At 35.1% G+C, this 16,875-nt stretch overlaps 2 protein-coding genes and 2 pseudogenes across 2 annotated transcripts; 2 read left to right on the top strand and 2 right to left on the bottom strand.

The window, feature by feature from the left end:
- Positions 1-3,280: 3,280 nt before the first annotated feature.
- On the bottom strand, positions 3,281-9,178 carry LOC120131809 (annotated as a pseudogene).
- Positions 9,179-10,150: 972 nt separating this feature from the next.
- On the bottom strand, positions 10,151-12,168 carry LOC120131585 (putative transcription factor bHLH107). The gene is made up of 2 exons (XM_039148541.1): positions 11,842-12,168; positions 10,151-10,755 (listed from the first exon to the last, which is right to left on the bottom strand). The coding sequence occupies exons 1-2, from the start codon at positions 12,157-12,159 to the stop codon at positions 10,237-10,239; spliced, it is 837 nt and encodes a 278-aa protein (XP_039004472.1). The 5' UTR covers positions 12,160-12,168; the 3' UTR covers positions 10,151-10,236.
- Positions 12,169-13,443: 1,275 nt separating this feature from the next.
- Positions 13,444-16,445, top strand: LOC120131566 (annotated as a pseudogene).
- Positions 15,854-16,306, top strand: LOC120131810 (senescence-specific cysteine protease SAG12-like). The gene has a single exon (XM_039148714.1). It carries the CDS (start codon positions 15,854-15,856, stop codon positions 16,304-16,306), a length of 453 nt encoding a protein of 150 aa, XP_039004645.1.
- Positions 16,446-16,875: the final 430 nt, after the last annotated feature.

The following is a 16,875-nucleotide window of genomic DNA, read 5'->3' on the forward strand; positions in this document are numbered from 1 at the left end:
GCAGTGGTCAAAACAGAGGATGATGATTGTGTGTTCAAGGACTACAATAATAGAATTCATAAATTTAGAGGATATAATCTATTAAATTTATTTTTATACTAGGATTAAAGTGATAGAACGAGTTTTGAAGATTAAAATTATTATAGTACAAGGCCACGTAACCGGTAACGGAACTATGTGTAGTTTCAGGGGCCACTGCTGCAAACTTTTTTCCATTAAAAGATATATAGGGATAAATACTTATTTAGACCTTCAATTTTTTATTTTGCCCTTTCCATTTTTTATCGTTAATAATATTTTGCCCCCTTAAACTAGAATCCTGACTCTGTCCCTGCACGTAAATATATTTGTAAAAATGGAAACTTGATGATCAATGACCATAACATCGAAAAAAAAATAACGTTGGTGATACATTAATGAATAAAGCAGAAAAATGTTGATAGTTTGATGACGAATAAGATAATTTACCCTATAACTTACTCTAGGGTTTTGATGCCAGACAATATATATGGCATGTGGGAACAGGGAACAATGAGCGTAGATGCTCCCGGCCATAACAGCAGGCTAACATATTATATTTTGTATAGAACCCATGTTAAGAAGCAGGGTTTCAAATAAAAAAAAAAGGTTTTAAATCTCAACTGCAGCAAAAGAATATATGTTCATCTGTATCAATGAATTTGATAGTTTCATATGCATGGTTGTTTTTGGGATTTGACTATGCATCTAACCCTGATGGATCCTATAGAAAATTAACAATCCCGATTCTCTAAATCACGTATTCTTCCTGTCTCTATCCATTAATGCGTGGCATTGTGGCTCTCGTAGCAGAAATGAGTGGCTGGCTATGAAGGTACGAACATTAGTTCCAAATCCACAATTTTAGCAAATCAAAATATTGGGTAACACATGCATGCTGCACATAAACAATTCATGTTAAAGCTTACCTAATCTCACCTCAAATAATTAATTAGGTTTTCATTTCTTCTCGCCGTCGATGGCCACAATCATCACATGGTGCGACTTTAGGTTCATTATGCATACAGCTCAACTTACTTCCCCTTTCTGAATTGATATTACCGATTTGATTTATATTATTTGAATATACTAGAATTGTCTCGACATACAGATTTTCATGCATGGAACAGTAATCTACTTCTCACAGCTAAACTTCAACTATTTATAGACCCTGAAATTATAAGCAATTTGGTAAAGAATGTGCGGAGCATAAAGACTTGTTTGTGCATCACTTTAGGCTAAGAAACACCAAAGTTGACCTCTCTCTCTCTCTCTGCCGCCACCACTTTCTTTTAATCTCTTAATGTTTGGGTGAATGTGCATGATGGGGTTCTTCCGACGGCGTAGAAATTTTGACGTCAGATTCCACTATCCCCCAACCATCCTATTGGCTTTTCACTTGGCAGTTGCATTTAGAATTTAACTCGAAAACGTATGGCTCTGGTGCTTCTATGAGGTGTACCACAACTCATATTCAATCTCAAAATAGTCAGTGAATTCAAAATTGTTTTTAACTGCAACACGAACATAACATGTTTTATAAGAAAGCCAGCGATCGTTTTTAATTTCTCCATATGCTGCTATGAGTTAGTGGATGTATGAAAAATGTTCAAATCTTTCCGTCTTCAACAGGTTTGTCTACTGTTAAAGCTCTTGTTTCATAAGAAAGTCCCTTAAAATTGTATGAAAGGCTAAAAGACCTTTTCATGTTTATGAACTCGTAAAAAGAATGATGCTTTAGGTCCAACGATATCTGCTGAAACTTTTCAGTGCACTTGAACTACCGATAACAAATATCATAAGCTGAAAAACATAGGTGTCAGTCTTCGAGTAGTGCCACATGGCAGGAAGCAATTGCAAAATCAGCTTAATCCAAGTCTATAATGGAGTAATGGGCATATCCCACTCATGCATTAAACATAAGCTTCAAAATTAATGCGCTCAACCAACAATGGCATTAGTAAAGGGTAGAGAAGTTTATTGGAAGATTATATCACCCACAATATGTACAAACATGGAGCAGAGTATATTATCATGAATTAAATTAAAATCCCTTTTGGACACAAACCAAAAGTGTAAAGTCACTACATGTAAGCTTAGACCTTTTCGCAAGTCTTTTGAGATACCAAGAACTGTAAACTTCAGAAGTTCCGATCTTATTTGAGTAACTATTGCCTTTTCTTTTCTTCTGGCTTCAACTGAAGATTCTCAAGAAACAATCAAATATTAATTATTCGCATGGTGGGATTTCTTGAAAAATAGATTACATGAATCTTTCAAGAAAAAAGGTAAGAGTCTATGGGATGGTGGGTGAAGCATTATACGTACTGCCCGATTCTGCCATATTAAGTTGGTCATATTATTTTAGCACAGATTACTGGTTTTTACAAGACCCGGTAGATTTCAAATTAAGCCAAAGAGGAAAGATATGCTGCTCTTCCTCGTGTATTTGGTATGGAAACAAGAAAATGCTCACACTTTTCCAGGTACCAAAGAAGAAATGGTTGCTGAGTTTCAATCTAAATATCTACCCGAAGTTGATGGGGTTAGCTCTTTGTCAATTCACCGAATGAATATTTATATTTTGCAATGTAAAAGTAACTTCAATCGCTAGAGGATGAATGAATGAGTATGATTAGGTTAGCTTTGTCTTCAACTAAATTACTTCAAATTTTTTTGTCCTTGGTTCTTGAATAATTCACTGCACAGTCACAGAACCAGAAACCGAAGCAAACAAATCAAAATAGTGCAGCAGTCATTTTCCCACATTAAAAAGTTGCAATATTTGCTTTGTCTTGTTTGAATGTCGAGTCTATCAAGTCACTGCACAATCACAAAAAGAGAGTATGAAGAAGACACTTGTGAGCGTCTCACTCAATCAACCAAGACTATGAATTCAACCTTTGCTTGTGAACAAAGAGTCTGTTTGTAAGGTTAGAAATGCAAGATTCAGATGGGTGATTATACCCACAAAGAAAATAAAGGAGTGATGGGTGTTTTGACAATGTTTTTGTCAATTAAAGAAAGGGTAGGTTTCATCTATACAAGCTTCATTCTTTTGGATAAAATTATTTTGTTCAAAAAATGGCGGCAGCAAAATATGTTATCAACATTCGGATAAGTATCAAGTGTTCAGCATAAAATTGTTAACTTTATGTGTTTTCAAGCTTCAAATTCCCCAATGTTATGTGGAAAAGAGGATGAAGTAACTTTAGGGGTTTCCAGAAGTATCAGTTTGAAATTAAGTGGAAGATGGGAAACTGAGAATGGACATACATTTGACATTTTCTCCCCGGTTTGTTATTATCCAATTAACAAGGTATTACAAAAGAACTAACTGCAACAAAACATTAAAAGTACAACCGACCTCTTCATACTTCATAGTTCGACACACTCATCATCAGCTGGCCTCGATTTCATCATCCCAGTCTAGTTGAAAAGCATTTGCCGATCTCATCAACTCGGTTAGTCCAGTAAGATCCTCCAGATAGGTTGGATGGTTAATTGCTTGGAGTAAGAATTCCATCCCTCTGTTGCGGTACTCCGACACAACCTGAAAAGGATTGTTCATCATAGTCAAAATGCAAAACTATGACAACAAAATGACGTAACTTACATAAATTTATCCCAACTTTCAACTAAACCGAAAGATAAATCAAGTTTAAAGAACTATAATTATAAAAACGCCAAGCTTACAGTGCTGCAACATGCTGTGCAACTGTTTGAGGAGTGGCCCACAAGGGTCATCTGTTGAAAGTGGGGAAGGGAACCTCGAACCTGATGGGGTAAAATACCCAGTGGTAGCTCAAAGTTCCCCCCACTACTGGAGTTGGCAATCTCGGCTTCAGCAAATATCCTGCATATACAATTGGATGGTTAATTAAGCAATCTAGAATTCTGATTAGTTCATGATGATTAGAACTAAAGGCTTGTTAAATTTCCAAAGAAACTACAGTGAAAAAGACTTTCTTCGTATAGTTCCAAGGATTTACCCATTAGGGTGATGCAATATGCCCACTAAAAGTTCAACTGCCAGTGCAGAAGCAATAGGTGCAAGCCCAGGACGCGTAACAGTGCACTGCTGATCCAACGTGCGGTTTGAAGTCGACTGCACAAACAATAATTGATAAATGGTTAAGCTGGACATACATAAAATTCCTATAATAGCATTATTGCATTCTAGAAACTCTGGAAGATTACATCTGTTGGGGCAACCACATCATTACAGAAGTAGCAAACCAATCTATGCCATCCATCTGTATTTGTTAGGGCAAGGTTGTCTATGCCAGCGGCTAAGGAATTTTCCGTTTCAGCTTTCAAGTTAGGGGTGGGGTTAAGAGGATCAGGTCCATGGCGCATAACCAAGAAACTGTCAAATCTGAGAGCTGCAGTAATGGCTATCTGCATAATGAGAAAGAACAAGCAAATTATGCCATCATCAAATGACTCAAATCCAGTAACAGATCTTTACAAATCCTAATCCATGATGCCACAACAGAGTGCCAAATATCAAAGCAATTAATATATGAATAAAAGAGATGAACCTTGTAAGTGTTGGCACAAAGAAGTGTAGGGAGCCATCGACTCTCTCAAGTATCAGTCAACAAGAAAATTACATCATGAGAATCAATCAAATCATTGAGTCGTTTACAATCTTCAAGCACACTTTCCTCCTCTTGTCTGGATACTGGATGTCCAGGCATAGGAATGGCCATAACAACGCCTTCTGCTTCCTAAGAAACAAATCATAAGATTCATGGTGAGAGGAAACGGATAGATTTTTCTGTGTTGATCTTTGTATTATAGGCCTAAAATAAAAAGAATTATCACTTGGAAATATTCGTTGTAGGCTTCTCACTGCTGCTGTGGCTTTAAAATCACCACCATCAAGTAGTGTAATCTTGCGGACACCCCAAGCCTACAACACACAGTCTTCAGTCTCAAGAGATATGGAATATTATCCAAAATTGGGGTTTCAGCTTTCTCAATACATACCATAAGCATTCTAGCAACCTGACATCCAAGGGTACCTGCTCCAAGGAGAAGGCACTTAAGAGAAAACAAGATGTCTAAGTTAAGGGATGGCAAAGCATACCATCCCATTAGTTTCAAGTTTAAGTCTGCAGCAGATATGGCTAGCCTTTGGGAAAACAGTGGGAAATATCTCAAAATGCTTTTGGTAAAACAAGTACTGTTTTTCCTTTTGAATTACAAGTAATAACTACAACAGGAATCAATCATGAAAATGTACAATTGGATTGATGATAGGAACATATATTCATACCTAAACCAGAATAAATCTGGACAATGCCCACAGATGGTGGGACTTAAACTCTATAATAAATTTGGAACTGAACCCATAGTATTTAAGCATGGTAGGACTTGAACCTAGGATGTCAAGGTTTCCAGATACTCAACCTTCCCATTAAGCCAATGCCTCAATGGCAGATAATTTACTAAAAAGCCTAAAAGGTGACAATATCAAAAAAGAAACAGAAAACAAATTACCTAGTTGGATCCATAGATTTAGCAAGGTTAATACACCTCAGTATTTTTCTCCCCTTGTTGAATTCCCATCCTACAGCATTCGACACACATTGTCTTTCTCTCCCTCCTAAAGAGACATTGTAGGTCAAGAAAGATAGTGTAGAATGAATTCGTATTATTAGAACAGCTAAAAATGATCCCAAAAATAAGCTGTTACCCAAAATTTGTGCCACTCTACCTGGTTGAACCGAAACCAAGGCTTCACCAACAAGTGACAAATTCAAATCAGCAAAACCTCGATTCTCTCTATAGCACAAAAAGCGAACAGTTTTCAGATTCCATCAGGAAGAAATAAGTGCAAGGAAGTTGCGGAGAGGCCAGCCAGGATTGTTCGGTAGATGACATGGGTCATAAAGTGCAAATAGTAACTGCCAATAACACATGTGAAAACTTTGAGAAAAAGATGTCCAAGATTTTGCACTTTTAGCCTATTGACATCATATATCATATAGAATTTTTATTAAAACTCTCCTCTGGAATCATAAACAAAAACATATTCCAAAAACTCATGAAGCGCAAGGTAGACATACCTTTTGACCATCATGCTGACAAGCTTCCAAATTCTTAAGATGCCTGGCGGCAGCACTTGAATCAGAACCAATACTAACCAAAAAGAATGGAACATCTGCAGTAGACTCGTAAGTCAGGCTGGGACGGGAATAAAATTATGGATAAAGAAAAAAAAAAGGAACATAATAACATTTGAATTTCAATGCAGTAAGATAAAAAGAAGTAGAAAACTTGCAACAGCAGAAAGGCTACCAGCTGTTGCACTTGAATTCCTCCATTCATTACATGCTGCTGACACGGATTCTGCCTGCATGTACAGAAGTAACAAATAGAAACCTTTTGAGCACTCAAAAAGATGCGATAATCCAACAATTTGCAAGTGTTAACCACATTCTAAGCACCTCTTCCAAGGTGAACCACTGAGAAGCTGACCTCAAATCAACCAAGGTAGCAGGAGGATCAAGTGCGAGAGCAGGGAAAGCAAACCAATAATGAAAGTTCCATTTTTTCAGGTCTGCAAATGAGATAAGAAGGAACCTTGACAATGCCGCACAATCCTCCACAGCTTTCCCACTATGAATATCCTCCCAAATCTAAGAGTAATTGACATACAACAATTACTTCTCAACCAAGATTTCAATTGAATTAAACCAGCTGCATAACACACTCTACCGTCCGTCCTTAGTAGACAATTCAAACTGTTTTACCTTCATCGCTTCTGCCTTGAGAAGGCCTTGTTTATCCAAAGCCTGGAAACTTTCCATTGTATTTGTATTGTAAAGAATACCCGGAACGGAGAACCTATTCCGATTACTCCTAATAATAGGCGGCACTACTGATTCATCAGACGGCAGGGATTCAGCAAGAAGAGTTAAATGATTGGATACTTGAGGGTGGGAGCACGGTGCATAGAAACCTGAAGGGAAAAACGATAACGAATTCGGACCATAAAACGCCAAATTTACACTCAAGGGTTCCAAATTGAAAACTTTTTGCATTAATTGCTAACTTTAACAACAGAATCTTGGATCAAACCCAGTCCAATGTAATGAATTTAAGAAGACAAAAACAAAAATTTAGCCAAATAAATCATATTTTTTAGAGAATTAAGAGTGAGAAGTTTATTTCTTTCTTAAAGAATGAAAATGAGTAGGGATTGAGAGGGAGTAGTACCGGAGATAGGAATAGGTGAATCGTCGATGCCAAACTTGTTGAGCTTCAAAAAAGATAAACGGTGCCAAACTCCTTCGTCGACAGAACTCTGAAGTGGCGTGAATTGAAGTATGGATTCACTCCCTTCTTTTTGCCATGCTTTCACTTCTCCTTTTCATATTCCAATTTGTGCCTGCGATTTTTTTTCTCCGGTACTACTTTCCTATGATTTCCTAAGATCGGTTTGCAATCTCTATTTCTGCTTGTTCTTCCTAAGATTTTTTTTTCTTATACTTCCTTTCTTCTTCGTCTTCTTCTTTTGTTGAGAAATAGATTATGGTGTAATTGTGTACAATTGCACATGCGTGGTATGCTTTTTTAATTATTATAATTTAGGGTAAACTATTCCTTTAGTACTTAAACTATCAGTTTTAATACGTTTCGTACTTAAACTTTCACTTTTTCAAAACCAAATCTAAACTTTAGTTTTTGTTTTATTTTAGTACCCTGTTCAAAATTTAATGTTAAGTTTTTTAAAAAAATTAAAAGTTTAGGTACTAAAATGAACCAAAATTGGTAGTTTATATACTAAACACATTAAGTTTTTAATGGTGAGTACTAAAATGAAATGAAAACTAAACGTTAGGTATGGTTTTGAAAAAATTAAAAGGTTAGGTACTTAAATAGACCAAAATTAATTGTTTAGGTATTAAATACGTAGTTTACCCTATAATTTATAAATATGTTGAATTAAATGTAAGGGTAAACTACATATTTATTACTTAAGCTATCAATTTTAGTCTGTTTTACTACTTAAACTTTTATTTTTTTAAAAAAGTATATCTAACGTTTAGTTTTTGTTTCATTTTAGTATACGTCGTGATAAACTTAACACATTTAGTATCTAAACTATCAGTCACAGTCCGTTTTAGTCCTAAACTTTCAAAAAATTTTAAAACTTAATATTAAATTTTGAACAGGTACTGAACTTTTGAAAAAAAATTAACATTAGATATAATTTTAAAAATATATTTAAAAATTTAATGTTAATTTTGAAAATATATTTAATTTTTTTTGAAAGTAAACATAAGCTTTCAATTTTTAAATATACCTAAATATTTAAATGTATTTGTAAATTTTTAACAGAGATAAAAAAAAACTTAATGTTTATTATTTTTTTGTTGCCCTCTAGTTCCAAGGTTTCACCTAGACTAATCTGATACGAGATGGGCCGCACACCTGATATTGGTGAGTGAATCTCTCAACAAAAATTTTCTATGTACATAAGAACTCGAATTGAGACTAAACTAATATCAGGGTCATAATTACTGATACTTATCATGATTTTCATTAATGCATGAAACTGAACTAATCATTATACATATTGAGTATATAAAATATACATAAACATGTTACATTATTAATTTCAAAATGGACGAGTCAAATAAACACGCCAAATTAGTTCACCATTGCTAAAAATATATAAGGTTAAGTTTGTTATTATTATTATTAATCTATGGTAAGTACAAGATAGTATATGTTCGAAGATAACTCTCAACCTGTTGACATTGAATGTTCATACCTCTGGTATTCTTAGTGCTCGAACCGGATGTACTCAAGGAATAACAATAGTTACTTTACCAGTACGACAAAGACCACTTGATTCGTGCTATATTAGGTTAAGTTTAAATTTTAATAAAAATATATACTCAACATATATTTTAGACTTAAAACACTATATACCAGTATTCCTTTAACATGTTAAAGGATTTTTTCCCTTAATAAAACAAGATTTAAGGACATACTTTTATTCTTGCAATAGATTCAATTTATCATTTTCGTTCTTATGATTTTTTTCATCAATTTAATCTTCGAAGTTGTTTAAGGAAATCATCTTAGCCCTCAAAATTCGTTAACCATTTTGACTAACAGAACTGTGAGTCTTCTGCATCTGTGGATTAAAGGATTAGGTTAAAATATTTGCTAAACACAACGCTAAGAAAAAAAATTCCCAAAATTTTATTATTTATTTCAATGGGGATTATGTCAAAATTTTGGAGATGTTTCTAATCGTTTTATATAGTAAATATTTTATTATTTATTTTTTAATAAATATCACGTCATCATCAAGCTACCTCAGTAATATTGGCTGACATGAAAATTGATGACGTTGACAAACGCAAAAGACTAACTATTCTATTAGTCAAAACGGACTTCGATGGCTAGGATGATATCCCTAAACAACTTTGAGTAATAAATTAATGTGAAGAAGCCACAAGGATAAAATTAATAAATTGGGTCTAATACATGAGCAAAAGTAGCCCTTAAGCCATAAAACAAACATTTCTTATGATATAGGTTTTTAATTAAAAAGTTTATTATCAGCCCTGTAAGGATTGAAGTATAATTTTATGTTAAAAGCTTAAATTTTTAAAAGTTATATTAAAATTTTGTAGGTGAGAAATTATAAAATCTCATAATTATAAAATTATAACATAATATAAAATACAAATAAAATACCTAAATTATATTGAAATTTAAAATTTTCAAAAAAATGTATATTCAATCTATCTCTAAAATATGACATAAAAAATAAAAATATGAACTAAAAATTTTATAATTGCATGTGTCCATACAACTAACCTACGATATTTAAGCACCTATATATATAATTAAAACACTGGTTAACAAAAAAATACTAATTATTCTTCAATTGACTCCACTTTCCAATTCAGTTAAATTTTATATAGAATATATATATATATGGTGTAAAAAATCACTTGAATTTTAGTTTATTCAAGCTTTCATAAATTACTATTATGAAAGGGGTTTACATACATAGAATAATACTATTTATTACAATCCATCAAAAATGTTAGTCTTTAGGATCAAATTACATGTTTTATTAAAGTTCTAATATTTATTTCAAACCAACATTTGCACATATCATACAAACATATGTAGCAGAAATAACAGTTTTGACACCCGTTAACACAAAACGAAAGAAGGCTAATCCTTTTTGGAACATGAAGATGAGTTTGAGGAATCAATGTAAGAGATACTTCGCCTCTTGTTCGGGAATGCCAACAATGGGGCGAACTCCAGTGAAGTAGAAGCCTTCTCCAGGACAGAATCCAATGCCTGCCGAATTGAACATGCAATAAAACGCCATGCATCGGTATTATAACCATCGTCATCAACAATGCTACTACTTCTGCAGCCGGTCGTGAAAACAAAATCATTCTTCAATCGACTTCCCAACGTCGATATTTCTGATTTCACAAATTTAATTTGAAAGGGAAGTGCATCGAGAGCTCGTCGTAGGTCAGTCAGAAGTTGATGTCTATAATCACAACAGATCGATGCTTTAAAACAAACCATCCCATCGGCTTCGTCCATACTACATGGTTCAACGCTCACCTCGTCGTCGTCCATCGGAACAAATAACCCTTTGCTGGCTTCAGTCTCATTATTCTTCAGTTCTTTCAACTGCTTAATCACTTCACCAAGTAATGTCGCTTTATCCATCTACAATTGAGGAATCGGAACATTGCTGTCAGCTAAAAAAATATAGACTTCGTTTGATCCAGAAAGTTAATTCGATGTACATTTTAATTACTTCAGTTAATTACTGAAATAAATATGAGAAATAAGAGGAGCCAAAATACACATGCAATGTAGATGTCAAATTCTTGCTTACGTTCAAAAAATAATATAATATGCTAGTACTTATGTCACATACAGTAGTTATTATATATTATATCAAATAAATAAACAGTGCTGATATATTGAAGAATAGCTGTTGCATTGTGCCACCTATATCCGATTATTATCATCATCATCACTTTTGAATCTATATATACTGTCCAACCGACCAACTCTAAGCTTTGACAGCAAAAATAATATTGTATAAAGCTATGTCAACAGATTATCTAATGAGTATATTAATTGTAAATTAACGAATATATCAGCCAAGTTATTGAGATTGAAAATTAAACGAGACCAGGGTTTTTATCGGATGATAATTAATCACTCTCTTATCTACATTGCAACTTTACTGTGATTAATTTTATCAGCCAAGTTATTGATTTTGTTTGAAACAATTTATAAGAAAATGTAACAGAAGGTCTGAAATTGGAACCAGAACGATACTCTAGGATATACATAAATAAACCTTACAGCTGAAGCATCCCTTAGTTGACTCTAGGATTCTGAAATTTTAGGGTTGGCCTTCCTAATGCAAGCAAATAAAAGCATTACATGATTTGCAATAAGAGATTTCACATTTAAATATCAATACTCCGTTTCATGGCTTCACAACTTCATTTTGTTTTCCTATAAATGCAAAAATGGCATTCAAGCTGGCCAATATTATAACGACTCTGTAATTATGATGTTATCATAACTTCATAAGCAACCTCTCTAGGTTCTCAAAATGTTGCAGTTTCAGGAAACTTGATAATCAAAACAAGATACAGTCAGCAAGCTAACAGGCTAACTCAGATCCCTTTCATCCCAACAAAATTTTCATGAGCTGATTATATTTATCGTATGACGATGATAAACCAAAATTTAACATGAAATTGTACTGAGAGTTGTCAAATCAATTAGTACCTTTTGTTTGCAGGGCAAGAGGGTGCGGAGCGTATCGAGATGAGCATTGATTCTTTCTCTTCTCCTCCTCTCTGCGTCGCTGTGACTCTTCAAAGCCGCTGTAATCTTTTCTTCCGGAACCGTTTTCTTCCCTACTTTCAACGGATCCTTCACCAGCTCTTCTTTCTCACTATCCAAAACCAAGGACTGTGACACCGACACTGACAAAGACCCACCACGGGAGCTTCCATTGTATGGTCCCAAATCAAGCGAAAATGGATCAAAGATACTAGAGTAACAATTCCCAGATGAAAAGTTGTTGAAAGAGTAAGCAGCCATACAAAAGCACGAAAAGGTGGGGGGATGAAAACTTATTTTTATTGCCTATATTTTACGAGCCAGAAGTGAAAGAGAGAAGACCAGGTTGTGTGGTGGGAGCGAACCAGAAGGAGAGCTAACGACTTTCTTGTTGTTTCTGTTGATCAGTGCCATGGCTGTTATGATGATAGCTTCCATTACGCAAGTTCTAGGGAGATAATTAAGCTGATGAAATGACTAACAAGAAAACATCCACATTTTCTTCTTGATCGTCTTGAATTCCAGAATTTCCTCGGGGTACGTACGATACGTTTTGAGACGTTGGAAAACGGAAAACAAAGCTGTCAGTGAATATTCAAAAGGGAGAGGACAAACAAGTCAAAGGAATCGGGGTTACAAATATATTATCTATGTAGCAGGGATGAAGAGAGAAACTCTATTTGTTAAGAAAGTAGAAACAGAATGAGATTTCTTCAACATCTAATTGGGGTTATATAAATAGGATACAAGCAACTATATTTACCCTAAAACACTTTTCACACTATAAAAAAATTAAAAAAGTGTTTTTCTTTTTTAATTTTTAAAAAAAAAAAAATCATATCAAATCATCAACCTACTCTCGTTTATTTTTTTTAAAGTATAAAAATATTCACTGAAAAAAAAATCAATCTCATAAACCAAAGCCCGCCATGCGCATCCCACGTTAAATTATAGAGTGGAAGAGGACAAAAGACTACTCTTTGCTTAGCACGCGAAAATGGGAGTTTGAATGAGACTGGTTGTCCCAGGTTGGAGAGTTTACACAATCACAATTAGCCAGCCTCAGCACGCTAACTTGCCCCATCGGTTCTTCTGTTTAATATTTGAATGCATACCGACGAATGTATGTTTCCCACCCTTGTTTTGTCACATACATAAATACTAATAGTTACATCAAAATACAAATTATAGAAGAATTATGTAAACTACGCCAAAACTCTTTTGAAAATACGGCTTTAACAGGCGCTATTGCTGACAGTATAATATTCCAATACTTGTTTCTCGACATATTCTTCGGTGCTATGTATGCAACCTGTAGATGGTTGAAATCTTATTGCCACAACTTATATAATCAAAGAATTTCACTTTAACACGAAATAGAATCTTATTAAGCAATCAAATTAGCATGGAGTCTTTGTCGGAACAATTTTCAGGGCACGTAGAACGAGGGTGTCTGGTTTTTTGTCTGTTACAAATATTGGAGAGGTGGTGCCTTTGGAAACCCTCTTTATATAAACCACAAACCATCTCATGGTTTGGCATTCCTTCAGTATAGCATTTCTTGATTCTTACTTGTAATGGATTCGCCAACTCAATGTCTGGCTTTACTCTTTGTTTTGGGAATCTGGGATTCTCAGGCCTCGTCCCGGTCTGTTCCCGAGGCATCTATGTCTGATAGGTTTGAACAATGGTTGTCTAGCTATAGTCGAGTTTATCAGGATGAAACAGAGAAGAATAAACGTGTCCAAATATTCATGGAAAACGTGGAGTACATCGAATCCCACAATGCTGATACCAGCAAGAAGTACAAGTTAGGTGTTAATGAATTCACAGACTTGACCAATGAAGAGTTTAAAACCATGCGAAATGGTTATAAAATGCGACCTTCCAAAGCTGTTCCATCTTCCAAAACATCTTCTTTCGGGTATGAAAATATCACTGCGGTTCCATCTAGCATGGATTGGAGAAAGAAAGGAGCTGTGACCGGCATCAAGGACCAAGGCCAATGTGGTGAGCATAGGAATTTGTAAAGAAATTGAAATAATTATGATTCCACAATGCTAATTTTTCCTTGTGGTTCGGATCATAAAGGATGTTGCTGGGCATTCTCAGCCGTGGCAGCCATGGAAGGGATTACCAAGCTCAAAACCGGTACATTGATCTCACTATCAGAGCAGGAGCTGGTTGATTGTGATGTCAACGGCGAAGACCAAGGTTGCAACGGTGGTCTCATGGACGATGCATTTGAATTTATCATTTCAAACAAAGGACTTACCACCGAAACCAATTATCCCTACGAAGGAGTTGATGGAAGCTGCAACAAGAAAGAATCAGCCAACCATGCAGCCAAGATCACCGGTTACGAGGATGTACCTTCAAACAGTGAGTCAGCACTATTAAAAGCCGTGGCCAATCAGCCAGTTTCAGTTGCCATTGATGCCGGTGGGGCTGACTTCCAACACTACAAAGTGGTGTCTTCACCGGCGAATGCACCACCTACCTAGACCATGGGGTTACAGCAGTTGGCTATGGACAAGATGATGATGGGACCAAATATTGGCTGGTGAAGAATTCATGGGGCACTAGTTGGGGTGAGGATGGATACATCAGAATGGAAAGGGGTATTGATGCCAAAGAAGGTCTCTGCGGTATTGCAATGGAAGCCTCTTATCCAACTGCTTGAAGATAAACACACTGTATACTATTGCAGCATATATGGTCCTCTTTCAGTATTTCAGAGGACTAATTAGCCTCCTTCAGAAAAATGCATGTGTTCATCAGCTTTTCATGAAAAACTATATGAAACAATGCTACATACGTATAGCTCCGATATTATTGTTCTATACTTATTGTAAACGCCTTGAAAGTTGAAACACAGAAAAATCTTCACTTACCTTGGATTTTTCTAGTCGTATATATATTACCAGTATTTTAAACCGAAACAGGGGATGTCTCTGTTTTGGTGCCATGATAGTTACGTAATTATGACCAAGCAATTACCCTAAATATACAAATATATAACGTACTGAAATTTTGCATAATTATAACGTGAATCAGTTCCAAAGATTAAATATATGATATTCATATAAAATAATTCAAAACCACGTTTCAAATTCTTGTTAAGTGAAAAAAAAAATCTTGTTTAGTTAGAATTATGCATTAGACTTTGACTACTACGCTTGCTATCATTATTAGTGTGATAAATTCTGGTAAATTGAAGTAGCATCACCCACACCCGCGGGTCAATAAAATGGGCAAGGCATTGTAAAAAGGAAATACAAGGTCCAGTGCCAAGTTCAACTTTGAAGAGACCATGAGATTAAATTATACATTTTAACAAGCTACTCATTTGTTTTTATTATACACTTTTGAAGAAAATAATTTGAAGGATCAAAACGAGAATTTGAATATAATTCAGGGATCAATTTGTTAATTAAATCTTAATATACGAGAATAAAGGATAAACAAAGTAATTACTACTTTTCCTTTTGGATAATGCAAATTTTATCTCATTTTATGCAAGGGTGAAAACTGGGAGCTTTGGTTATCCCCAAAAAAAAAAAACTGGGAGCTTTTGCTTGGGGCTGATATAAACTAAAAATTTGGAGACACGAAAGTTAAAATTATCTGTATTAAAAATGTTTTAAATTATAAATTCTTTAGAGGGACTAAAATGTAATATTTAATTTAATTTAGAGCCAAATAGGAATTAAATTGAAGTACTGATTTTTTTTGAAGAGAGAATTCTACATAACGGTGTTACGTAGTATTTCCAGACTACAAAAATTATGATCCAACTCAACTCATTTATGTAGTTTGGTGATCTTTAAAACTATTATGAAAATAGAACGGGAACTCATAAAGAAATCATTAGCGGGAGTTGATCTCACTATCAGAGCAGGAGTTGGTTGATTGTGATGTCAACGGCGAAGACCAAGGTTGCAACGGTGGTCTCATGGACGATGCATTTGAATTTATCATTTCAAACAAAGGACTTACCACCGAAACCAATTATCCCTACGAAGGAGTTGATGGAAGCTGCAACAAGAAAGAATCAGCCAACCATGCAGCCAAGATCACCGGTTACGAGGATGTACCTTCAAACAGTGAGTCAGCACTATTAAAAGCCGTGGCCAATCAGCCAGTTTCAGTTGCCATTGATGCCGGTGGGGCTGACTTCCAACACTACAAAAGTGGTGTCTTCACCGGCGAATGCACCACCTACCTAGACCATGGGGTTACAGCAGTTGGCTATGGACAAGATGATGATGGGACCAAATATTGGCTGGTGAAGAATTCATGGGGCACTAGCTGGGGTGAGGATGGATACATCAGAATGGAAAGGGGTATTGATGCCAAAGAAGGTCTCTGCGGTATTGCAATGGAAGCCTCTTATCCAACTGCTTGAAGATAAAATACGATACTGTCTATTCAGTAGATATAGTCCTCTTTCAGTATTTCAGAGGACTAATTACCCACCCTTAGGGGGGAATGTTTATGTGCTTATCAGCTTATTCATACTAAATTATATTAAACAGCGTTGCATATGTAATTATGTATAGCTCTAATAAATGTGTTCTGTGCCTATTACAAGCAGATTGAAAATTGAAAACAGAACGAAAAACCTTTACTTTCCTTCAATTTATACTCGTACATATATTACCAGCATTCTGAATGAGAAACGGTCACAGTTGCTTTCCTAATGGGGAAAGAGTTCATTAGACATATAGATTCATTAATGGTATCAGAAAAGTAAGCCATTGTTGCAGACCATCTCATTTTTCATTCCCTCATAATAAGTTTAACACTTCTACTAAAACAACTGCAAGATCAGGGGAGTTTTTGTTTGCAGGTCTAGAAATCCCTCAGCAGTCAGCAGCGGTTTCCAAAACAGAATGTCTCTGTTTTGGTCTATGCTATATGTTAAGCACTGAGATTTTATTGCTATGAAGTTTTAATTTGGATAATTCTGTCTAT

The sequence above is a fragment of the Hibiscus syriacus genome, unplaced genomic scaffold, assembly GCF_006381635.1.
Source record: "Hibiscus syriacus cultivar Baekdansim isolate YM2019G1 unplaced genomic scaffold, ASM638163v2 tig00110556_pilon, whole genome shotgun sequence".
NCBI lineage: Eukaryota > Viridiplantae > Streptophyta > Magnoliopsida > Malvales > Malvaceae > Hibiscus > Hibiscus syriacus.